This window comes from Protopterus annectens, chromosome 6.part0, assembly GCF_019279795.1.
Source record: "Protopterus annectens isolate FY-2018-M chromosome 6.part0, PAN1.0, whole genome shotgun sequence".
Taxonomy (NCBI): Eukaryota; Metazoa; Chordata; order Ceratodontiformes; family Protopteridae; genus Protopterus; species Protopterus annectens.
This window is the reverse complement of record NC_056737.1, coordinates 1,345,422,281-1,345,447,102: the sequence shown is the minus strand read 5'-3', so window position 1 is coordinate 1,345,447,102 and position 24,822 is coordinate 1,345,422,281. Positions and strand designations below refer to the sequence as shown.

At 44.4% G+C, this 24,822-nt stretch overlaps 1 protein-coding gene across 2 annotated transcripts in view; it reads right to left on the bottom strand.

Moving 5' to 3' along the window:
- The window catches only part of PDIA5 (protein disulfide isomerase family A member 5), a 2,083,676-nt gene that overhangs the window by 299,548 nt on the left and 1,759,306 nt on the right, over positions 1 to 24,822 (bottom strand). For both annotated transcript variants that reach the window (XM_044074910.1, XM_044074911.1), the window contains one exon: positions 3,788 to 3,951. In XM_044074910.1, the coding sequence (XP_043930845.1) occupies positions 3,788 to 3,951 (164 nt within the window). The remainder of the gene's footprint in view (positions 1 to 3,787; positions 3,952 to 24,822) is intronic.

The window sequence follows — 24,822 nt, the reverse complement described above, 5'->3', positions numbered from 1 at the left end:
ATAAGGATATAAGTCCCCTGACTGCCTCCAAAGACGCGCAGTCTGGCCTCCTTTCAGAAGCGCTGCTAGGGATGACCACGAAAGGAATCACGGTCTCCCTGGTTCTGCGGGCCTCCCCTGCCTCTAGGGCCGTGTCTACCGTTATTTCCTCCTCCTCTGCCTCTGGAGAAGGAATCACCCTGTGCATCCTGGAAAAACCTCTGTGACTTCTTGAACCACATTTTACCGCCCTTCTGCCCTTTGGGATAGGGTCTAGAAGGAACACAAAAATGGACTCCCATGGGAGACAGGGTTTTCCCTTCCTGTTCGCACCTGGTGAGTGTGTCCTTTACCTTGGGTCCAAACAACAAGGATCCATCAAAGGTGGCGTTGGTAAATGTAGACTTGAAGGCCTTTGCAAAGTTACACAAGCGCATCCAGGAGTGTCTTCTAAGAGAAACTCCTGAACCCGCTGCCCTACTCGCTCCATCCGCTGCATAAGATATCAGCCACATGGAGGCGTTAATGACAGAATTTAAGGTAGACATCTGCGCATTAAACGTATCAGACACCGCTTCAGATACGTTACTTTGTAGAGTACCTCCCAGTTCTTTCAGGAGATCTCTCTGGAGCCTAGTGAAATGAGACAGGTAGTTCAACGATCTGAGTGTAAAAGCCACTGAAGAAAAGATACGCTTCCCATACCTATCCATCGTTCAAGACTCCTTGTTCGGTGGATGGACAGTGGAGGATGTTTCAGCAAGTTCCTTTTTGGTGGCTGCGCACGCCTTTAGTTTGAAAATTTTTGTCCTAAGGTGCTGACAAGAACTTATTAGGTCTTCTAAGAACCGGTTCCACAGTATCGGGAGATTCCCACACTAGATCCAGTAGCTCGTCAAAAGGTGGAGGTGGAAGGTTGAGACTCAAAAGCCTTCAGGTACACTGACTCCTCATCAAAAGGGGAGGTGGTGTGCCAGCTGCCTCTCTGTTTCAGGATCTCAATGGTATCTGCGAAGGAGATATTATCAGAGGACGACTTGGGGGACCCTTCTGACTCCTCAAGGTCAGTGTCTGATGTAATGGACTTATCGGGAGAGTCAACATGTTTACTCTTACAAGTTTTCTTCCAAGGAGGCTCCTTAGAAGGATATTCTGGGGAGACCTCGGAAGACTGGGGACCACTCATGGAGGTTTCCTGAGGCTGCAAGTCTCTGCTGTGTTGGATGAGAGAAGGCGCTGAGACTGAATTCGGTGCCTTAGGGGGAAAAGTGTCAGTACCCCTGGTTGGAACTGAGGACTTGGACAGAACACTCCTCCTCACCTCAAAAGGCGACCCTCCTGGCTCCGAGAATGCCCCCCGCTCCGAAGGTGCAGAGGCAGTCCTCTGTGTCGAGGAGATAGGCTCCGAGGCAGATGTGGCATCCGAACTCACCTGAGTCGAAGCACCGAGAGGTAAACTCGGAACCGAAGAAGCTCGGGTCCAAGCATTCCCCTCGGGCCTGACTGGAGAGCTTAGGACCCTAGACCCCATGGACGGCACTGAAGGGGTCGGAGCGGATATCAGAACCGAGAGACCAACTGAGGTAGCTGGAACCGACCTTTCCATAGCAAGTGGCACAGACATCTCTGGCTCCGATGCGCCGGAATGGCTCAGAGGAGGAACATCGACAGGGTGTACGGGCACATTAGGCGACAGAGCCGAAATTAAATTTGCCAGCGCCGAAGTATTGAGGAGTCTGCACACCACTCTCTCAATGTCCTCATCAGAAAGGCTCCTAGAGGACCTGGAGGATAAAGTAGGGGATCTAGACTGCTGAAAAATAGGTAATCTAAGTGTCAGAGAGACCGGACAGAGTGGAGAGTGGAGCCGAAGAGGGTGTAGTCAATTTGGCAATCTTCTCTGGTGGCTCTGACAACACCGAGTGAGTGGGAGACCACCTTTTAGTGGACTTGACTTTTTCTTTTCTTTTTTTTTTTTGGAAGATGGTGACTTAGAACTGGAGGAGGAGGAAGCCAACTCATCCTCAAAAGAATGCTTTAACAAGCCTTTCAAAATGAGTTTGTTCTTTCTCTCTTGAAGAACTCAGGGACTAAAGGCATGACAAAAGCAGCAAGACTCTTGAAGGTGAATAGCACCTAAACAGTAGACACAAATATTATGCCCATCTGTCAAAGACATTTTCTGGGCACACTTAGTACAGTTTTTAAATCCAGAATCTTGTGGTCCTTAGTATCCTTACACATATCTGTACACTAATAAACACCAACGCCAGAAATCAAGTAAAAACCAAACATGAACTACCTCTAAATAAACGATTAGTTCTGTGGAAACAAAAAAGACAGATAGAGGACTAGGTCCTCTAACTTAAACGGCCTTAGTCCTAAGAGAAGAAGGAAATAACGGACAGAGGACTAGGTCCTCTAACTTAAATTGACCTAGCCCTGGACGAAGACAAGAGAAACAGAACAGAGGACTAGGTCCTCTAACTTAAACAGATCTAGCCGTTAGTGAAAAGAGAAGGAAAACAATTAAGCAATCCAAATAGCAAAAGGAGAGACAAAAGTGATGCAGGGATACACACAAAAGGCCAACGGTAGGACAGCCAATCAGCAAGAGCAAAAACAACACAAACAGAGCAAACAATGCCACAAAATGTCTAAAGCCGACACAGGTTATGAACGATCATTAAATCAGTGAATATAGTTATTTTTGGAAGCTATAAACTGAAAAACTTGTAGAAAAAATGTTCACTTAGCCACGGCCAAGAAGCACGTCTGAGCCCAACGAGCGGCAAACGAGATCTGGGATACGTTAGCGGTGTATTATGGGACACCACCTTGCCATGAGCCAACCAGAAGATTTTGAGCTAGATAATTGCAGAGTCAAAGCTGAGATTCAGCTCCGAACCCAAGAGTAAGAATAAAGGTGAGATAGGACTACAGAACATCAAGTTTTTTCCCCCTGCACATAAAAGCATTTAGAGAACATTTTAAACTGCAATTTAATAGATTTTATGAGGTAGAAGTTGATTTTTGCAAATCAGAGGTCTACAATTTGGTATTCCAGTGCTTTGTTTTGCACAATACTTCCCTCAGTAAGGAAATACAACTGAATAAATATTTTCTCTAACAGACCTAAAATGTAGTATTGAATTGACAGGGAGTTTATAAGCTATTATTAGATTACTAACACTAAAATCTTCTGCAACTGCTTAAATTCATGTTTTAGAAGCCTTACGTCTTCTGAAAAAGTGATTTTAACTGGTCTCAGTGGGATTCACTGAACAGTACAATTCAGTTCTAATATTTGTATCATTTACAGGTACTCTTTCAGCTAAGAAATACAAAGGTCACTGCAGAGCTCTCAAAGAAGACATGCTAAAGTTCAAATCAAACATTTATCTACATCATATGAAAATAGAAACAGTATTAGAACATGTTGCACACATTCAGACTAATAATTAAATACATTCTGCTAATAATATACATGAACTATTTAAACTTTAGATGTATATTTCAGCATTAATGTCTTTATCCTTGCCAGATCATTACTGCTTTAAGTAATAAATATTAATATGGATATTGATATTAAAATTAATATTAAGTAATAAATATTAATATTAATATAGCTACAGACCACTGGCAATAAAAAAAAAAACAAAAATAACTTAGGTCTACTACCCAAAAAAAATGATATTTTTCTAATTCTTGGATTTATAGTTATGTATATGCATCTCACCATGTAGTGATTTTCGTAAATGATACAGAGCTGTACAAACACATATGCTAAGTTATGCATGCAGCTTACTTGTGAAGCCATTCAATGATCTTTTCTTTGGTCCGAAGCTGTGGCAGAGTATACTTTTCCTCACTGTTGTCAAAGTATTTCACTGTAGGAAACCCAGAGATGTGGTACCGCTCTGCTACCAGTTTGTGGACTGTGGCATCTACTGCTGCAAGTACTCCTGGACTCTGAAAAAATAATGTACAGAAGCAAGTCAGTAATTCTAGAGAAAAGGATAAGTGGTTGGCTTGATAAAAGCTTACAACATTAAAACAGCTTAAAACATCAGCAAGACATAGCAATGAAATATATTGTAAGTGCAAAAAAACATTCATCACCAACCCTATCCATATGATGCATGACAAAGCACAGTACTGCTAAGAGTGCACTAGTCATATTTAAAGATGTTTCAAAAGGGACTTAAGTAAGCTAATGGGGCAGCTTTCTGCTGCAGCTCAGCACCAGCTATAAAATCACAGCACCCACATTTATGACATCTACAGCTTATGGCAGAATCCAGTGTGCTTACGAAATTTGCTCACTGCTAGAGTCAGCAGTTCTGATTCTAAATAGAAAACAAAACTTAAATGCAATAAAATTAATCATGCAATAGAAAAAGCTATTGCAACATAAACCATCTTGCTGAAGTCCTTCACCTTCTAAGTATACAGACAGCTAAAACAATTCCATGAACACAGTTGCAATGGAGGGCAAAACAGGGTTACAATTCAGAAAGTACTTCCTATGAAATATGGCTATGGTGAGTATTCACTTGTAATTACTGTTTTTTTAAGAGGACTTTTAAGATGGGTCTGCCAGTGGGACAGAATGAGAGACACTATTCCCCATGTGAAGACAAACGAACAGATGCAATGCAAGGACATACTCTAGATAAGGCATTCTTGCAGGACAACACCATAGAAGAATATTCTACTTGTAGTATGCAAATTCAGGCAAATCTGTTTATGGGAAGTATACAGAGTGCCAGCTGGGCAGTGCATAAATGTCAACCGTTTATATATTTCTGAAGTATGCCCAAGACTTAAGCAACTTTTTTATTACATGTTCTTCACAGCATTTAGAGAAGCTACCTGGCATTTTTTTTTAATCTAACTTCATAATGGATCCCCTAGTATACATTTCCCAACCAACTAATGGCAGTTGAGCTAATCTCTAATTACTACCACAGACAACATTATCCCAAACTTAATTAACTGTGATGCAAAGCTTGCTATGACCCCAAAGATTGATGGAGCATGGAAAGTCATCTCCTATGTATGATGACTATGCATGGGGTGGAGTTTATTTTTATCTAGCTAAACCCTAGGTGATACATATATGTGCAATGACATCTTGCACCAGATGGGCTATGCTTTAGACTCCTCATAGCCATGAAAGGCCAGTTTTAATGAATACATGTAGACTTGCACACCACTGGGGTATTACTGCATCCTAGCTACTACAAATGGACTATCTACAAGGCTAAGCCCTCACTCTACCTGCTGATGACAGAAAATAGTGCCATTAATCAATTACGTGTACAAGCAATGTTTATATATTTGTATTTTATTTGTTAACCTAGATAAATTTTTGCATTTTTTTCATGAAACACAGGAGGGAAAGTAATAGTAGCTGGAAACTTAAATTTACCACAAACATACAGGAATAATACTGATTCTACTACACTGGTTTTGAAATTGTTTACAATGCATGCAATTGTTAAAGACTGTACACAAATCTATCATAAGTGGAACATACTGGACATTGTTTTTGTCCCTAAAAAGATGATTGTTAGTTTATGTCAAGTTTTTCCACCTATGATGTGCAGTGGTCATGGGGTTATAAAGGTCAGTCTACAGTGTGATCATTCTGCCCAAATAAAATAAAAACAAATACACTAAAGAAAAATAATAGATCATATGGAAGCAAAATAGTCATTATGTAAAAAGTACAGTTTTGTACCTACCATAAATGTAGATGTTCGAGTGTACACCCTGCAGCAGTCATCACACTTGGTTATCCTGTCGTCAGGCAGTCCCGCAGTCGGCCGGAATTCCAAAGTCTTGGTCCGGCGTCGGTTGCTGTCGCTTCTTCCCCGACATCAGTGCGCCAGGGGTATATATAATACATCCGACGCCATTTTCTTCAGTTTTTCTTGCCCCAGATGTCAGGTGCCCCCAAAAAGGTGGTCAGTAATTAGTACCAATTTATGAAGTTTTAGCGCAAACACAAAATCCCTCCAGCTATAAGCAAATACATCAGGAAAGTTTTGTAGAGATTTAGCCAGTTAGATCAGAGGGGATGGAGGGAGGGTAACCTGGACTGCAGCAGGGTGTACACTCGAACATCTACATTTATGGGAGGTACAAAACTGTACTATGTTCATCGTGTTACCCTTCTGCAGTCATCACACTTGGGTAGAATCCCAAAGCTAAGGATGGATGGAGGAGTCATAGAGGGTTAGAGGAGGCTAGAAGGCCCTGCAGAACTGCAGTGGAGAAGCCAGCTCTAGTCTTAGAGTAAAAGTGGTAAGTGATAGTGTTTAGTAAAGGTGTGTACTGAACTCCAAGTTGCAGCTTCCAAAATCTCCTTGGTTGGAACACCCCCCCGACGAAGGCTGTAGATGTAGCTGTTGCCCTGGTAGAGTGGGGCCTAATGGTAGCAGGAACTGGTTTTCCATGATGGGTATAGCAAAAACGAATGCAATGTCCTATCCATTTGGAAATGGTTTGTTTTGATATAGCCTTCCCTTGGGAAGCTGTAGCATAGGATACAAAGAGCTGGTCAGATTTTCTGAAAACCTTAGTTTTATCCAAGTAGTAACGAAGTTGCCTGTGAATGTCCAAGGAATGCAGGAGTCTTTCTCCTTTGTTCTGTGGATTTGGGAAGAAGGTGGGTAAGTGGATGGTTTGATTTAAAGCCATACTGGAAACTACCTTAGGCATGAAGGAAGGATTAGTTCGTAGAGAAACTCTGTCTTGATGGAAAATGAGGAAAGGTTCCACTGCCATTAGTGCCTGCAGCTCTGAGACTCTTCTAGCTGAAGTTATTGCTAGCAGCAGAGCAGTCTTCCATGACAGAAACTGTAGATCTGCAGAGAAGGCTGGTTCAAAGGGAGTTAGCGCAAGTTTTTCCAGAACAAAATTGAGGTCCCATGTTGGTGTAGGTGCTCTCCTGGGGGGGGGGGGTCTAATGTTTTTTGCCCCTCTGAGGAACTGCCTTAGAAGTGGATGTGAAAATAAGGGTGGATACGTGTTGTAGTGGGCTGAAATAGCCGATGCCTGGATTTTAATGGAAGAAAAAGAAAGTCCTTTGTGCAACATTTAAGGTTAAATACTGTAGAATCTGAGGCATGTGAGGCTGAAGTGTGTTTTGGCCTTTAGCTTGGTTCCAGGCGCAAAATCTTTTCCATTTGTCCGAGTAGGCCTTCCTGGTGCTGGGCCTCCTAGCTTCCAGAAGAACATCCATAACTGCTTGGGAAAGAGGAGCTGGCTGGATGCTTAGTTGATTTGCCATGCAGCCAGATTTAAGGTTTTGAGATGGCTGTGTAGAATCGGATTGTTTTGCTGTGTGAGCAAATGAGCAATTTGTGGCAAAATCCAAGGTGGGCCCTTGGCCATATTCCTTAATAGTGGGTACCAGTGCTGGCGTGGCCAGTCTGGAGCTATGAGTATCAGTCGTGGTCTCTCCTTTCTGACTTTCAGAAGCACCTTTGTGAGGAGAGGCAATGGAGGGAAGGCATATACTCTCAGGTTTTTCCAACTGAATGAGAGTGCGTCCACTTTCCAAGCTTGATGGTGAGGTGTCCTTGTACAAAATTTTGTTAGCTGATAGTTTTGGGGGCTGGCAAACAGGTCTATGTCTGGGAGGCCCCATTTTTGAGTTATCATTGCAAATACTTGTGGATCCAGTTTCCACTCGTGGGGATCCATGATGTTACTGCTGAGGTCGTCTGCCAATGTGTTCTTTTTTCCTGGCAGGAATTGAGCTTCTAACTGAACTTGGTAAGCCAGTGCTGTGTTCCACAAGGTCATTGCTTGCCTGCATAGAGGGTAGGAGTGTGTATCCCCTTGTTTGTTTATGCATCACATTACTGTGGTGTTGTCCGTCCTTATTGTAAGTTGTCCTGGATGTAATAGGTTCTTGAAGGCTGTCAGAGCATTCTGTACAGCTAGCATCTCTTTTTGATTGATGTGCAGATTTCTTTGATCTGTAGTCCATACACCTTGAACGCAGTGTCCTGCCATGTGTGTCCCCCAGGCGTAGTCCGATACATCTGTTGTTATAGTTTGCCTGGCTGGGGGCAAGGTGAAAGGCTGACCCTTGTTGAGGTGACATGCCTGTGACCACCATAGAAACTCCTGTTGTAGGCAAGGAATGAGAGATATCATTGTGTCCAAGCTGTGGCTGTGTTGAGACCATACACTTTTTAGGTACCACTGTAATTTCCTCATATGCAGCTTTGCAAATGGTAGTAGTAGTATGCAAGATGCCATGAAGCCCAAGGCCTGCAGAATTTTTCTTGCTGGGAGTAGGGTCTTTGTTGCCATTGTTTTGAAATATTGAGTCAGTTGTAGTTGTTTGTCTGGCGTCAGATAAGCCTTCTGGGCTATACTACCATTTTCATACTGCAGTTACAGAACCCAGGACATTTAATGGATCTACCATAATTTTGTACTGCCACATAGGGACCATCATTAATAAATTTACATGTCTTACAAAGTCCACATTTACTCATTTTTGAGTTCTTGTAAATTTGAATGTGAGTACTTGTCTCAAAGTATTCCTTTAAATTGTTTCCCCTACTGTATGTCACATTCGGGTATTTCCCAATTATGTTTAATAACTCTGATTTGTTTGCAAAAACACTAACCCATGTGTCATTTAATATATTTATGATTGCATTTGTTTCATCGTTATATGGTAAAATGTATGTATCCTTATTACCTTTGACTAATTCATTTTTTCTGTTTAATTTATTGTCATACCCCTGTTTTAAAATAGGCTCATAATAAACGTGTCTCTTGTATAAAATCTCTTCCTTTACGTTGATCAGTAGTCTATGTGGGTAATTTCTATCCTGAAACATTTCAACAAGTTTGTCCATTTCCATAGAAAATTTTTCATCTTCACTTATGATGCGTGATAACCTCACCATCTGTCCTTTTACTAGATTATTCTTTTGAAAATATGGATGACTACTGTTAAAGTGTAGAAAAGAATTTGAATATGTTTTTTTCCTGTAAATATTAGATTGTATACCCTCCTCGTTCCTATAAAATAAAATATCCAAATATTCACAGTCAGTATTATAAATTTTATGTGTGAATTTCAAAAAAATGGATGTGGTATTCAAAAATGATATAAATTCTAACACTTCGTCTTTGTTTCCTCTCCAAAAAATTAATATGTCGTCAACGAACCTACAATAAAGTAACATTTTTGAAAAAAATCTGGAAGTAAAAATGCTTTCAGTCTCCCAATTAGCCAGCACTAAATTGGCGTATATGGGTGTACATCTTGCACCCATAGCCACACCTGCCCTTTGTCTATAGTATTCTCCATCCATATAAATATAATTATTTGTTAAAACCAGTTCCATCATATCAATAAGCAATTTACGTTTGACAGTGTGCATATTACTGTATTTGGATAAGCTTGCCTCAAACATAGTTAAACGTAATCTGTGTGGTATAACTGAAAATAAGTTAACTATGTCTATAGTGACCATCATAGTGTCCTTATTTATGAGTGTTGCGTGTTCCTTAACTACTTCCAGACAGTGCCACGAATCCCTAAGAATGTGTGGTAACTTAGTTAAAGTGTCTCTGCAATTTAAAGTTAAAGTGTCTCTGCAATTTACATCAATATAGCGGGCTACAGCCTCTAGTTTAGACCCTTTTGCTGAAACAATTGGTCGAAAAGGTGTGTTGCTAATATTTTTTTTTTTTTGTCATTGACAGGATCCCTTACAATTTAAGTAAAGGGGGTGATGACAATACTTTTTTAGAAGTCAAAGAATGTTTATGGCAGTTAAGGTTAAATGCTAACAATTCACCGGGCATTAATGAACAAATTTCAATAACAAGTATTTTAAATCTCATTTTATATAAAAATGATATATTTAGGATGTTCATAAACATTTTTGTGTTATTTTATATATTTTAAATGCATTTTCAGTACATTTTTAATATCAATATTAATATTCATATTAGTAATGTTTTTTCTATATAATCAAATTATTAAATTATTATATTAGGTACCATTTTGTAATCAAGCTTGAGTATTCAGGGTTGATAATGGAGGCGTTTGGTTTTATTTTATATTATATTACATTACATCACTTTATATTGCATTACAGGTATTTATTTATATTCATTGTATTGTGATTGGTTAATTGATATCAGCTTCACTATTTAAAGGAAGTGTGACATTCAGCAACTGATACTCTGATGATACCCCAAGTGTGTAGGGGTGAAAGCGCTTAGTGTCTTTTTTCTGTTTATCAAGTCTGCTCTGAGGTTTGTTTTGTATTGTATTTTATTTTATATTAAACAAGCCCGCGCTATACAGAGTCGCCTAGTTTGTTTTAATAGACTACAGTTTTCACTTGTTTTTCATCTTCTGCAACTTTGTCTGATAGGGACATGCAGGTATGCCTCCTTGAGGTCCAACGTTACTAGCCATGCTTTCTTGCCCAACATGGGAAGAAGCTGCTGTAGTGTTAGCATCTTGAATTTGGGTACTTGTAAGAAGGTGTTTAGAATTGAAAATTCCAGAATTGGTCTCCAGGCATGGTCCTTTCTGGGGACTAGAAAGAGTCTTGAGTAAAACCCTTGGCCTTGCTCTCATGTAGGTACCAGTTGAATGGCTCTCATGTCCATGAGAGCTGTAATTTGTTTTTGTGCCTCTGCCCATTGATTTTGTGGCAGGTGTGGCATTCCTCTTTTCATTGGCAAGGTGTGGAAATGGAATCTGTATCCTCATGAAATTATGTCTAGGACCCATTTGTCCTTTGTGACAATTTGCCAGGTGTCTGAAAAAAGTGCAAGTTTTCCTCCCAAGGGAGCTGCCAAGAGAGTGTTGCTTGGTCAGATGAGGTGCAAGTCATTCAGTTTGCCTTCTGGTAGTTTGGGACCTGTCTTCTCCTCCCTTCTGAGTTGCAGTGCCCCATTGTCGAGGTTTGTATTGGGCTTGTGGTTGTCCTCTGCCTCTTGGACGTCTGTATTTACCCCTCTGTGGTCTGTCAGTAGGTGGAAATGACCAATTTTTAGTTGGCCAATTTCTGCTGAAGTGAGGGGGCTGTACCTGTAGAAAATCTTTGACTGTCTGCATAGATTTTGCCTTATCCTCCATTTTCTTTAAGACTTCTTCTGCCTTAACTCCAAATAGAACATCCTGCTGTAAGGGAGCATCTAGAAGCTTTGCTTTAACATGATCAAGCAGAGTTTGTTGCTTTAACCAAGCATGTCTACGTATAACAGACCCAGTGACAGCTGCTCTGTAGGAAGCCTCCAAAGAATCAAAACCACATTGTAAAGTATGTTTGCCCACCTGTTCAGTTGCATGCAACAGATCCTGCATTTCTTTCAATTCAGACTGTTGAGGGAGTGTGCTCATTTTTTGTTTTAGCTGAGACATTAGAAATTGCTGATATTTTAGCATGTGAAAAGTACAGTTGTGTACACTTACCATAAATGTAGATGTTCGAGTGTCTTCACTGTTGCAGTCATGACTGTAGGGTTCTCCCCTGCCGGCAGGCAGTCCTCGGTCGGCCAGAATCCCAAAGTCTGGGTCCGGCGTCGGCTGCTCAGCCATGCTCCCTGACGTCAGAGTGCCAGGAGTACAAAGCTGAAAGCCGACGCCATGTTCTCCAGTTTTTCTTGCCCAAGATGTCAGGTGTTCCAAAATGAGTAAGATCCCATACCCTTTGCAAATACACCTCAGAAGAAGGGTGAAGAAGGGAACCACACACAAGAAAAAATAAGAGGGGACAGGAGGGAGGGTAACCCAGACTGCAACAGTGAAGACACTCGAACATCTACATTTATGGTAAGTGTACACAACTGTACTATGTTCATCGTGTTTTACTGTTGCAGTCATGACTGTAGGGTTGAATCCCAAAGCAGAATAAAAGGGAGGTGGTCATAAAGTAGAGGGGGTGGCTATAAGGCCCTGCAAGACAGCAGAAGCAAAGCCTGCCCTAGACTTAGAGTAGAGAGGTAGATTGTAGTGCTCAGAAAAAGTATGCACTGAACTCCAAGTTGCAGCTTCCAAAATGTCTTTGGTAGGAACTCCCCTGAGGAAGGCAGCTGAAGTGGCAGCAGCTCTGGTAGAGTGAGTCCTTATACTCCCTGGGATTTGCTTTCCATGGTGTGAATAGCAAAATCTGACTCCATGAGCAATCCATTTAGATATAGTCTGTTTTGAAATGGCTTTACCTTGGGAACTTGAAGCATAAGAAACAAACAATTGTTCTGATTTCCTGATGTCCTTGGTTCTGCCCAGGTAAAAACGTAGTTGTCTGTGTACATCCAAGGAATGCAAGATCCTTTCCCCCTTATTTTGAGGACTGGGGAAAAAAGTTGGCAAGTGAATAGTTTGATTTAAAGCCACTTTGGAAACCACCTTAGGCATGAAAGCAGGATTAGTCCTTAAAGACACCCTGTCTTGATGAAAAATAATATAAGGTTCCACAGCCATAAGAGCTTGCAACTCCAAAACTCTCCTGGCAGAGGTCAGAGCTAACAGGATGGCTGTCTTCCAAGATATAAACTTGATGTCAGATGTGGCAGCAGGCTCAAAAGGAGATAAGGTGAGTTTTTCCAAAACATAGTTAAGATCCCAAGCAGGAATGGGTGGAGATCTAGGGGGCCTTAAGTTCTTAGCTCCTCTGAGAAACTGTCTCATGAGCTGGTGGGAAAAGATTGGAGGATCTATGTTATAATGAGCAGAAATAGCAGAGGCATGTATCTTTATGGAAGAGAAAGAGAGACCCTTATGTAAGAGGTCTGTCAGGTAAAGTAAAATCAGAGGAATGTTTGGAATAAGAGGATCCGAATCCTGAGCCTGCATCCAGGAGCAAAATCTTTTCCATTTTCCTGCATAAGATTTTCTAGTGCTAGGACGTCTGGCTTCTAAAATGACAACCATAACCTGCTTGGGTAGGAGAGAATGAATCATAGACCCTGGATTAACCAGGCCACCAGGCTGAGAATTTTGACATGGGAGTGCAGAACCTGACCCTGGTGTTGGGACAGAAAGTTCGGAGTCTGTGGTAAAACCCAAGGGGGCTCCAGAGAAAGGTTTTTCAGTGTTGGGTACCAAAACTGTCGAGGCCAATTTGGGGCCAGCAAAATTATCATCTTGGGCTTGTCCTGTTTGATCTTTAATAACACCCGTGGAAGAAGAGGTAGAGGCGGGAAGGCATACCCCGAGAGGTTTCTCCAACTGAATGATAGTGCATCCACTTTCCAAGCTAGTTCGTGGAATGTCCTGGTGCAAAAAATCTGTAGTTGATGATTGAGGTGGGATGCAAAGAGGTCTATGTGAGGGCATCCCCAGACTGCTGTAATCATCTGGAATATTTTGGTGTCCAGCATCCATTCGTGTGGGTCCGACAGGTGTCTGCTCAGACTGTCTGCCAGGAAGTTTTGCTTCCCTGGTAGAAACTGAGCTTGAAGATCCAGTTTGCAAGCTACAGCTGTGTGCCATAGACTCATGACTAGTCTGCAAAGGGGATAGGAATGTGATCCCCCTTGCTTGTTTATGTACCACATAACTGTGGTGTTGTCTGTCCGTATCAGTAGTTGTCCTGGTTGTAGAAGATTCCTGAAGGCCAATAGAGCGTTCTGAATGGCTAACATTTCCTTTAAATTGATATGCAGGTGCTTCTGATCCTATGTCCAAAGGCCCTGCAGATAGTTGCCCTGCAAATGGGCTCCCCATGCATAGTCTGAGGCATCCGTGGTTAGTATCTGACTGGCTGGAGGCAGACTGAAGGGTTTTCCTTTGTTTAGAGTACATGCCCTGGACCACCAAAGGAATTCCTTTTGAAGACAAGGCAGGACGGTGATCTGTATGTCTAAACTGTGGCAATGCTGAGACCATACACTTTTTAGGTACCACTGTATTTTCCTCATATGTAGTCTTGCATATGGTACGAGAAGGATGCAGGAGGCCATGTAACCCAAAGCCTGCAGGAATTTCCTTGCAGATAGCTGAGTTAATGTAGCCAAGGTTTTGAAAGTTGAAGCCAGCTGTAATTGTTTTTCGTATGTCAGGAATGCCATCTGGGTTGTTGTGTTTAGAAGAGCACCCAGAAAAGTTATCTGTTGTGAGGGTGTCAAATTTGACTTTTTTATGTTTACGGTGAATCCCAGGAACTTGAGAAGATTCTGAACAAATTCTAGATGCTGGAGTAAGACATCCTTGCTGTCTGCCTGAATAAGACAGTCGTCCAGATAAGGGTAAATTTGAATTCCCTTGAGTCTGCAATAAGCTACTACTGGAGCCAGGCATTTGGTGAATACCCTGGGCGCAGTAGATAATCCAAAGGGCAGCGCAGAGAATTGATAGTGCCTCGATCCGGCCTTGAACCTGAGGTATTTTCTGCATTCCTGCCTGATGGGAATGTGTAAATATGCCTCCTTTAAATCCAAAGTTACCATCCATGCATTTTTGGTCAGCATTGGAAGTAGCTGCTGTAGAGTAAGCATCTTGAATTTTGGTATCTCGAGAAAAGTGTTCAAGACTGACAGATCCAGAATGGGTCTCCATGAATTTTGCTTTCTGGGGACTAGAAAGAGCCTTGAGTAAAAACCTTGTCCCATTTCTGAAAGTGGAACCAGTTCTATGGCTTTCATAGCCAAGAGAGCTTCCACCTGGTTTAAGGCCTCTAACCATTGATGTTTTGGAAGATCTGGCCATCCGCTTGGTCTTGGTAGGTTATGAAAATGGAATTTGTAACCTCTTGAAACCACATCCAGAACCCACTTGTCTTGGGTTATATGAGTCCAATTTAGGTGAAAAAGAGAAAGTTTTCCTCCGAGAAGGGCTCCCAGGCAAGAAGTTCCTGCAGCCCAACAGAGGGCGTCATTGAGCCTGTTTTCTATGAGCTTGCGACCTGTCCTCTCCTTCCCTAGGGGTGGGAGAATTCCACTGTCTTGGTCTGTAAGAGGCTTGCGTTTGAGGCCTTCCTCGGGAGCATCTGTATCTACCCCTCTGAGGCCTGTCTGAATTGGGAAAGGACCAATTTTTTGTACATCTGGGTGGCTGTACTTGTAAGAAATCTTTAACCGTTTGCATGGATTTTTGCCTTGTCCTCCATCTTCTTTATCACCTCTTCAGCCTTAGATCTAAACAAAACATTATGCTGAACAGGAGCATCCAATAACTTAGCTTTTACTTGATCTGGCAAGTTTTGTTCCTTTAACCAAGCATGCCTTCTAATGACTGTGCCAGAGGTAGCAGCCCTACAAGAAGCCTCCAAGGCATCAAATCCACAGTGTAAACCATGCTTCCCAACTTGTTCAGTGGCATGCATTAAGTCATGTAATTCCTTATCATCTGCACAGGCGGAAATAAGAAGTTATGTACCTACCATAACGTTCCATGTTAGTTGTCTTCTCTCGCCTTCTTTCTTGCTTGATGGGCTCGGAGCCGATCCCTCGGCTCCGACTCGGCACTTGCTAAGCTCGAGAGTCACTTTTACCAGCTCGAGGCAGCCCCATATCCCATGATGCAAGGCGGTAAGTACCCAGATCTCGTTTGCTAACAAAGGGCAATAGCACCAAGCATAAAATACTTCCCAAAGGAAGAAAGAAACTTACAGATGGAAAAAGGACCAGATCTGAATGGTCTATAGCATAACGGTTTCTTATACAAGGTCTGTCCAGGCCAGGGGGAAGGAGGGAGGGTCACAAGAAAGAAGGCGAGAGAAGACAACTAACATGGAACGTTATGGTAGGTACATAACTTCTTAATGTTAAGTTGTCAATCTCGCCTTCATTCTTGCTTGATGGGACCGTCCTAGCACCTCTATCCTGGGTGGCTCAATGGAACAAACTCTTGAGGACTGTAGAGCCAAAACTGGCTCTGTCCCTGGAGGCCAAGTCCAATTTGTAATGGGAAACAAAAGTGTGAGGAGTAGCCCAAGTGGCCGCTGCACAAATAGTGTCCAAAGGAAGTCTAGCTTGAAAAGCTGTAGAAGTAGCTAAGCTCCTAGTTGAATGTGCTTTAGGTTTTGAGCACAGCTGTTTTCCCTGAGTATAAATTTCAGAGATGACCGAAGAAAGCCATCTGGACAAAGTCACTTTAGAAACAGGAAGGCCTTTTTATTATCCGCATAGGAAACAAAAAGTTGATCAGATTTTCTAAATTTTTTGTTCTGTCCAAATAATATCTAAGTTGACGGTGGACATCAAGATGATGTAGCTTTTGTTCAGCTCTATCTGAATAGTTAGGAAAAATACCGGAGATCAATGGATTGATTCAAATTGTTCTTTGAAGCGACCTTAGGTAAAAAGGTTGGTTAGTTCTCAAAGATACTCTGTCTTTGTGAAAACCAAATAGGGGTCGAACCGAAGAGCATGAAGTTCAGACACCCTCCTGGCAGATGTAATAGCCACTAGGAATAACGTTTTCCAAGAAAGATATTTCAGGAACAAGAAACAGCTGGCTCAAGGGGAAGAATCAAGGATGTCAGCACTAAATTTAGATCCCACTGAGGAGGAGGATTCCTGATTGGAGGTTTTAGTAGGAAAATTCCTTTCAAGAAGGCCCTGCAGAGCCTATGGGACATAATATTATGATCTGCTATCCCGACATGAAAATTGGAAATAGCAGCCAATTGAACTCTGACTGTGGAAGAAGAGGAGCCTGCATGAAAAATCTCTGCTAAGAAGTCCAGAACTGCCTGAACAGGGGCAGTAAAAGGATCAATATTTTGGGCCTTAGCCCAATAAGAGAAACGTTCCATTTGCTTGTGTAAATCCTCCTGGTAGAGGATTTTAGTGAAGCTACTATGATGTCTCTAACTGGGTTAGAGATCAAAGGAAGCCTGGCTAAGGAAGGAAGTGGAGCAACCATGCTGTGAGGTTGAGAGAAGGGATTGACCGGTGCAGCTGACCCGATTGGTGAATCAGAAGATCTGGCACTGGGTCCAGATGCCACGGCTGCACTAAAAGGTGATGATGGAGGAACGGAACCAAACTTGTCGAGGCCAGTAAGGGGCAATGAGAATCAATTTGGCTCTCAAAGCGGTAGCTTTCTGGATCACCTGAGGGATCAGAGGAAATGGGGGGAAGGCATAAAGAAGTCCCTGGGGCCAATCCTGGGTCAGAGCGTCTCTGGGGGGATGGCCTGATAGAGGGAAGAGGCTGAAGAAGTCTGGACATTTGCTGTTTTGGGGAGTAGCAAAAGATCGCAACATGGGCGACCCATTCCAGAAAAATCTCTTCCGCTATAGATTGCTTGAGAGACCACTCGTGAGGCATGAGTATAGCTCTGCTCAATCTGTCCGCTATAATGTTGATTTTCCCAGGGATATGCGTTGCTACCAGAAACCGATGAGAGGAGATCGCCCATTGCCAAAGTCTGAGCGCTTCTCGACACAAGGGGTAGGACTTGGTTCCGCCCTGTTTGTTGATATACCAAACTACAGACATGTTGTCTGTGTGGACTGCAATTGTCCCTACGGGAAGAAAGTCGTTGAGGGCTTGCAACGTTAAAAGCACTGCTCTCATCTCCAGGACATTTATGTGCAGATGGTACTCAAACGGTTGCCACGTCCCATGAACCATCCTGCCCTGATAATGACCCCCCCACCCGATCAGGGAGGCATCCGTGGTGACAGTGGCTATCGGGGATGGAGGTACAAAGTACCTGCCTTGGTGAACCTGAGACGATGTGATCCACCAAGCAAGATGCTCTTTGCATGTCTGTGTCACCAGAATCTGGTGACGCATTGGAAGTTGCTGGTATGACCACTGTGTGAACAGCATCCGCTGAAGAAGGCGCATGTAGAATCGAGCCAGGGGAAGAAGAGTAATGGCCGCAGCCATGAGACCTAATACCTTTAGAACCATTCTGGCCTGTATTTTCTTGCTGGCTAGAATGATCCTGACATGAGTCTGAATGTCTGAAACTCTTTGTTCTGTAAGGGTAGCTGACATCCGAACAGTGTTTAAGTTTGCCTATGAAGGTAATAGACTGGCAGGGCGATAAGGATGACTTTTCAAGTTGATTGAGATGCCCAAATGAGAACAAAGGTCTATTGTGTAATCCCTGGCTTGTATAAGCTGATGCCTGGTGGTGGCTGACAGGAGCCAGTCGTCGAGATACGGAAACACCTGGAATCCTTGACGTCTCAGGTGAGCCGTGACCACTGCCATGCATTTGGTGAACACTCTGGGGCTGTAGTGAGACCAAAGGGCAGGGCTCTGAACTGGAAATGACTGGACCCCAGCCAGCGGAGAAATCTCCTGGAGCATCTGTGAATTTTGATGTGATAGTACGCATCCTGAAGATCTATTGAGCACATCCAGTTGTCCTTCTGTAAGAAGGGCAGAATTGACTGAAGAGTGACCATTCGAATCTTGTCTTCCTGACAGACTTGTTGAGTCTGCTGAGATCCAATATTGGTCTCCAGTCTCCCGTCTTTTGGGGACCAAAAGAACCTTGAGTAGATTCCGGCTCTGAATGGTCTATTGTAACTGGCTGAATGGCTCTTTTTTGCAGTAGTTTTGCGATTTCTGACTCTGCAATCTCCCTTAGACCGGGTGGTACATCTGGAAGGGAACTTGAGGGGAAGGGACTTTCCTCGAAAGGAATTATGTAACCCTTGGATATGATCGACTGTACCCATCTGTCTTGAGTGAGGGAATGCCAGGCTTCTGGGTACAGTGATAATCTTCCCCCGACTGCCTCCAAGGAGGGACAGCCGGGCAACACCTCAGGGATGCTGAAAAGGCTTGTCAGAGAGAGGCTCCCTGTTTCCCTGGTTCTTCGGACCCTCTGCCTCTAGAGCGTCTGTTGTTGTTACCCCTCTGCCTCTAGGGGTAAACTGACCACGTGAATCCGGTGACTCCTTGGGATTTACGGAACCACATCTTCCCACCCTTCTGTCCTTTGGGATAAGGCCTAGAAGGGGTGGAAAATGGACTCCAACAGCAGAAAGAGTCTTGCCGTCCTGCTCGCACCTGGTCAAGGTTTCCTTCACCTGAGGGCCAAACAAAGCTGACCCATCAAAGGGAGAATTTGTGAAGGACGCCTTAAAGGGATCCGCAAAATCACATAGCCGCATCCAGGCTTGGCGGCTAAGAGCCACACCTGTGCCTGCGGCTCTACTCGCTCCATCCGCAGCATAAGATATTAGCCGCATGGAGGAGTTTGCAATGGAATTGAGGGTTCCTAGCTGAGAAGCAATTTTTTCTTGAGCCCCTGCAGCTGTAGGATCCTGAACTACTTCTCCCAGCTCCTTCAGGATATCCCTCTGGAGTCTGGTGAAGTGACATAGGTAATTCAGCGAACGCATAGCAAAGGTCGCTGAGGAAAACATCCGCTTACCGTACCTATCCATGGTCCTAGAGTCCTTATTAGGAGGATGGACGGGCACGGAAGGATCTGCAAGTTCCTTTTTGGTGGCCGCAGCCACCACCATGGCATCAGCCGGGACACCCTTAGTAAGGAATTGTTTGTCACTCGGGGCAGTGATAAATTTTGAAGGCCTCCTAGGGACTGGCTCTACAGAGTCAGGAGCTGCCCACGCCTTCGTGCAATAACCTGCATAAGGGGTCGAAGGCGGAGACACCCAGGAGGTGGAGGGCCGAGATCCAAACGCCTCTAGGTATACTGACTCATCCTCAGAGGGATTGTTGGTGGGCCAGTTTCCCTCTGTTTCAGAAGTTCTAGGATGTCTGAGAAGGAGACATCCTCAGAGGGGATCTAGGGATCCCTCTGACTCATCAAAGTCAGTATCCAGTGACAGACTCGGGGAGTCTACATGCTTCCTCTTACAAGTCCTCTTCCTAGGAGGATCTCCAAACATCAGGAGAATCCTCGAAGAGGGGAAATTCCCAATGGGGAAACCTGAGGCGGAGGATCTCTGGGTCCTGTAGCAAGAGAAGTGGCAGAGATGTCAACAGGTACTATAGAGGGAGGAGCTACGGAACAGACTGCTGACTGATACCAGTGGCCAGTACACTCTTCATCACCTCGAATGCTCCTCCCAGGCAGGTCCGAGAGAACCCGCTCCAAGAGCTAGGAACTCCAGGGACCACCGAAAGGAAAGTCTCCGAGGCAGATGTCGGAGCCGAGCTCACCAAGGCCGAGGCTCCAAGGGGAAGAGCGGGCTCGGACAAGGGTCCGGTGCCACTCACCCCTCGGAGGAGACCATGGAAGCCCGACCACGAATCCCTCTAAGGAAGGTCTCAAGAGGAGATAAGAGTAGAGGCTGAAGGAACAGAAGGGGTATCCGCCTCCAGCCGTAGCAGTAACCATTCCCGAAGACTCCAACTCCAAGCTCTGGGGTAGAGTTGAAGGAGGAACTGTAACGGGTGTGGACCAACAGTCGCCTGTTGAGACGGACTGTGTAACATTTGGGCCAGTACCTGTGACTTGAGTAATCTACTGACCACTCTCTAGGTCATGATCTGACAACCTGGATGACCTTGAAGATCGGCTCCGATGGCTCCGTTCGATAGAAGAGGTGAAGCCGAGCCGAAAGTATCGGCTCCAAGGAAGGAGACCTTGACCTCTTCCTGGAATGAGCCATCGGAGCCGATACTATAGATCCTGTCGGAGCCGACCCCTCGGAGCCGACAGGAAGCCTCGATGTATCGGCTCCAGCCGGAGCCGATACAGCCACCAAAGTAACGGTGTCGGAGCCGATCGGAGCCGACACCGATGCCTGTGCCACATGGGTGTCGGAACCGATCGGAGCCGACATCGGCGGTCAATACAGATTCGGCACCGATAGCCATCGGTGCCGAAGGCTTTGTCAAGCCAGAATCGGCTCCAGCCAGAGCCGATCTCGACTCAGTACGAGTCGGAGCCGAGGCCGCAGGCTTAGATACAGAAGCCTGGGCCTTGGAAGGTTTTGCTGATTTTGGTGGAGCCGACTTAGCCGGAGAGCCCTCCGGCTTAAGAAGGCCCCTAAGAATCAGCTTATTCGTCTCCTGCAGGACTCTCTGGCTGAAGGAGTGACAAATAGCACAGGAGTCCTGCAGGTGAAGAGGGCCCAGACAATACAGGCAAGAAGTGTGACCGTCTGTCAGAGACATCTTCTGACAGCACGAGTCACACTTCTTAAAACCTGAGACCCTCTCCTTTGACATGGTGCTGAAAAACACACACACACACACACACCAGTCAAAAATAACTTAAATAAAATACCAAAAGGTATTCTATAAAACCAACACACACACCCTAACAGGGGATGGGATAGGAAAAGTTTGACTAACAAAATTAAAGGAGACAGGGATTTTCTGTCAGAAAAGTACAAAATAAACTTAAAACTATCAATAAAAGTTTTTTTTACTAAAAGGGGCTTAAATCTCACAAAAGTGAATAACTTACCAGGAGCTGGTAAAGAGAAGACCTCCTAAGCGAAGCGGCAAACGAGATCTGGGTACTTACCGCCTTGCATCATGGGATATGGGGCTGCCTCGAGCTGGTAAAAGTGACTCTCGAGCTTAGCAAGTGCCGAGTCGGAGCCGAGGGATCGGCTCCGAGCCCATCAAGCAAGAATGAAGGCGAGATTGACAACTTAACATTGGAAGTTAGCTTTTGTTTCAAAACAGACAGAAGAAATTGCTGGTATTTCAGCATATGAAATTGACAGTTTAAAGCCCTAATAGATAAATTAGCAGAAGTGTACACTTTTTTTCCCCATCTTTCTAAAGATCTGGAATCCTTCTCAGCGGGAATGGAGTATTTAGCAGTAGCGGCCTTAACCCCCTTAGGGCCCTGAGAAATGGTTTCAGGATCAGCAGTAGGATTCTTGTATAAAAACTGGTGGGAATCAGGAACCCTATAATATCTGTCTGGCTTAACAGGAGCTGGAGGAAAAGAGTCAGGAGTTAAGTTAGCCTCCGAAAAAGCATCATCCACAATATCCAAAATAGGAGGGATAGCCAGGGGTCTATGTTGGGGAAGAAGAAGAAAATCCCTAAGTCTCTTCTTAGATTCCGAGTACTCCTGTCCTTCCCAGTGAAAATGTTCCCTCATTTCATGTAAAGTTTCCCCAAAAGAGAAATCCTCAGGGGGAGAAGCTGAAGGAATGGATTCCTCAGCATCAGAATCCTCATAAGGAGGGAAAGAATATTCCTGGTCAGAAGAAGAAGAAACTGAAGAAACAGAAGCCTGATCAGAGGAGTTATAATACACTTCCTGCCTTGGCCTTTTATCTGGTGGGGGATGTGAACCCCTGATCATAGTAAGTAAGTCCTCCGCCATCTTAAGTAACTGTTTCTGAGACTTGGGTGCAGGATCAGAAGAGGCCTGGGCTGTAGTCTTTGATTTGGAAGGAGTCTTTGCCTTTGTCTTTGGCTTTGCCTTTACTAGAAGCTGAGCAGGCCTGAAAACCCCTTCGGAAGCCGGTACGTGCACAGCGGCTCCGGACCCATCCGAAGGAGCATTGTCCGAAGGTCCTGCAACAGAAATATTCAAAGGCCTAGTTGGCTCCTCGTGGGAGTCCATTTCGGCCATCGGTTCCGAAATGGCCAACGACAGGGGCTGCAAAAGCGCCTCACTGACGACGGCCGAACCAGAAGCTGGCTCTGCTTGTACAATATCGTCTGATTTGGACCTCGGAGGCCTGTCTTTATCCTTGCGTCGTTTGTGAACTCCGGTAGCCGGAACCGTATCCGACGACATTTTGTAATTGAAACGCCTACCGAAGTAATGAAATACAAAATCGTACCTTTGTTTAATCATACGTTGATTAAATCTAGCACAAAACCGACAACTAGCTACGTCGTTGTCAGGGCCTAAAAGCAAGGAATACAGTAAGAATGAAAATCCTTATGAGGTATTTGCTTCCCACATGAAATACAATTATTAACTTTTTCTGACATCGGACTGGAGCAAGAAAAAAGTTTCCCCAATGGGGTACTTAGCTTTGAGTAGGAGAAGAAAGTCTTCGGACTGAAGTACGTTTAGAAAAAATTGTCAGGAGTCAGCCGACCGGCACTTGCGAACTGCTATCACCGCACGGCAAGAAAGACTGGAGAACATGGCGTCGGCTGTCAGCTTTGTACTCCTGGCGCTCTGACGTCAGGGAGCATAGCTGAGCAGCCGATGCTGGACCCAGACTTTGGGATTCTGGCCGACTGAGGACTGCCTGCCGGCAGGGGAGAACCCTACAGTCATGACTGCAACAGTGAAACACGATGAACATCTGGCAATTTAGTGCTCTCATAGCTAGAGTGGCTGAGGTGTAAACCTTTTCCCCCCACCTGTCTAGTGCTCTGGAGTCCCTTTCAGAAGGTACAGGATTTTTTGCCATAGAAGCTTTAGCCCCTTTGGGACCCTGGGCGATGGTCTCTGGATCAGCAACAGGGCTTTTATAAAGGAATTTGTGGGAATCAGGCACTCTATAGTATCTGTCTGGTTTGGCTGGAGCAGGAGGCAGAGAATCTGGGTTCAAACTAGATTCTAAGTAAACATCATCCACAATGTCTAAAACTGGGGGGATGGCAAGTGGTCTGTGCTGGGGGAGTAAAAGAAACTCTCTGAGCCTTTTCTTTGAGTCAAAGTAGTCCTGACCTTCCCAGTGAAAATGTTCCCTCATAGTGTGCAAAGTTTCCCCAAAGGAGTAGTCTTCAGGAGGAGAAGCTGAGGGACTAGAATCCTCAGCATCAGAATCTTCATAAGGGGAGAAGGAGTAATCTTGGTCCTCAGAGGAGCCTGAGGAAATAGACATTTGATCAGAGGAGGCATAATCTTCCTCTTGTCTAGGCCTTTTGTCGGGTGGGGGTTGGGAACCCCTGATTAAAGAGATCAAATCTTCAGCCATTTTAAGCATCTGTTTCTTAGGCATGGGGCCTTGAACTGGAGACTGAAGTGCAGTCTTTTTAGGTTTAATAGGAGTCTTAAGCTTAGGATAAGTTTTTATGGTGAGCGTCGTCGGTCTGAAGACGCCTTCAGAAACCAAAGGTGTTTCTGCAGCACCGACATCTCTTTCTGCAGAGTCATCGGTAGGGGCTAAACAAAATGGCTGCGTCGGCCTAGCGCTCTCCGCCAAAGGCTCCGAAGCGGTCACGGGTTCCAAATCTGTGGTAGTCAGGGGCTGCGTCGGAGCCTCACTGAAGACCGGTGAACCGGAGACCGGACCAGCCGAGGCCTCAGAGTCTGGCTTGGGTCTAGGCTGCCTGTCCTTATCCTTGTGTTTTTTGTGCACGCCGGTAGTCGGTTGCTCCGATGGCATTGTGTAGTTAAATTTTCTACCGAAGTAGTGTCGTGCGAAATCAAAGCGTCTTTTTATAGTACGCTTATTAAACCTAGCACAAAAACGACAACCAGTGACGTCGTGGTCTGGGCCAAGGCAAGGTATGCAGTAAGAATGAAAATCCTTATGAGGTATTTGCTTGCCACACGAAATAAAATTGTTAACTTTTTCTGACATCGGTCTGAGGCAAGAAAAGTTTCCCCAATGGGGTACTTAGCTTTACTGAAGACTTCGGATCTGAAATTCGACTTCGAAAATCTCAGGAGTCGGCCGACCGGCACTTGCGAACTGCTTCTGCTTCGGGCACCGCGCGGCAAGAAAGACTGGAGAAAATGACGTCGGATGCATTATATATACCCCTGGCGCACTGACGTCAGGGAAGAAGTGACCGCAACCGATGCCGGACCAAGACTTTGGAATTCCGGCTGACTGCGGGACCGCCTGACGACAGGATAACCAAGTGTGATGACTGCAGCAGGGTAACACGATGAACATCTGTAGTGTTGTATTCAGTAGAAAGACTGCAAAAGGAATGTGGCAAGTTTTGAAGGGAAAATTGTTTGAATGCAAAAAAATAAAAAGAAGGTTAGGATGATACATTTCCATAAGA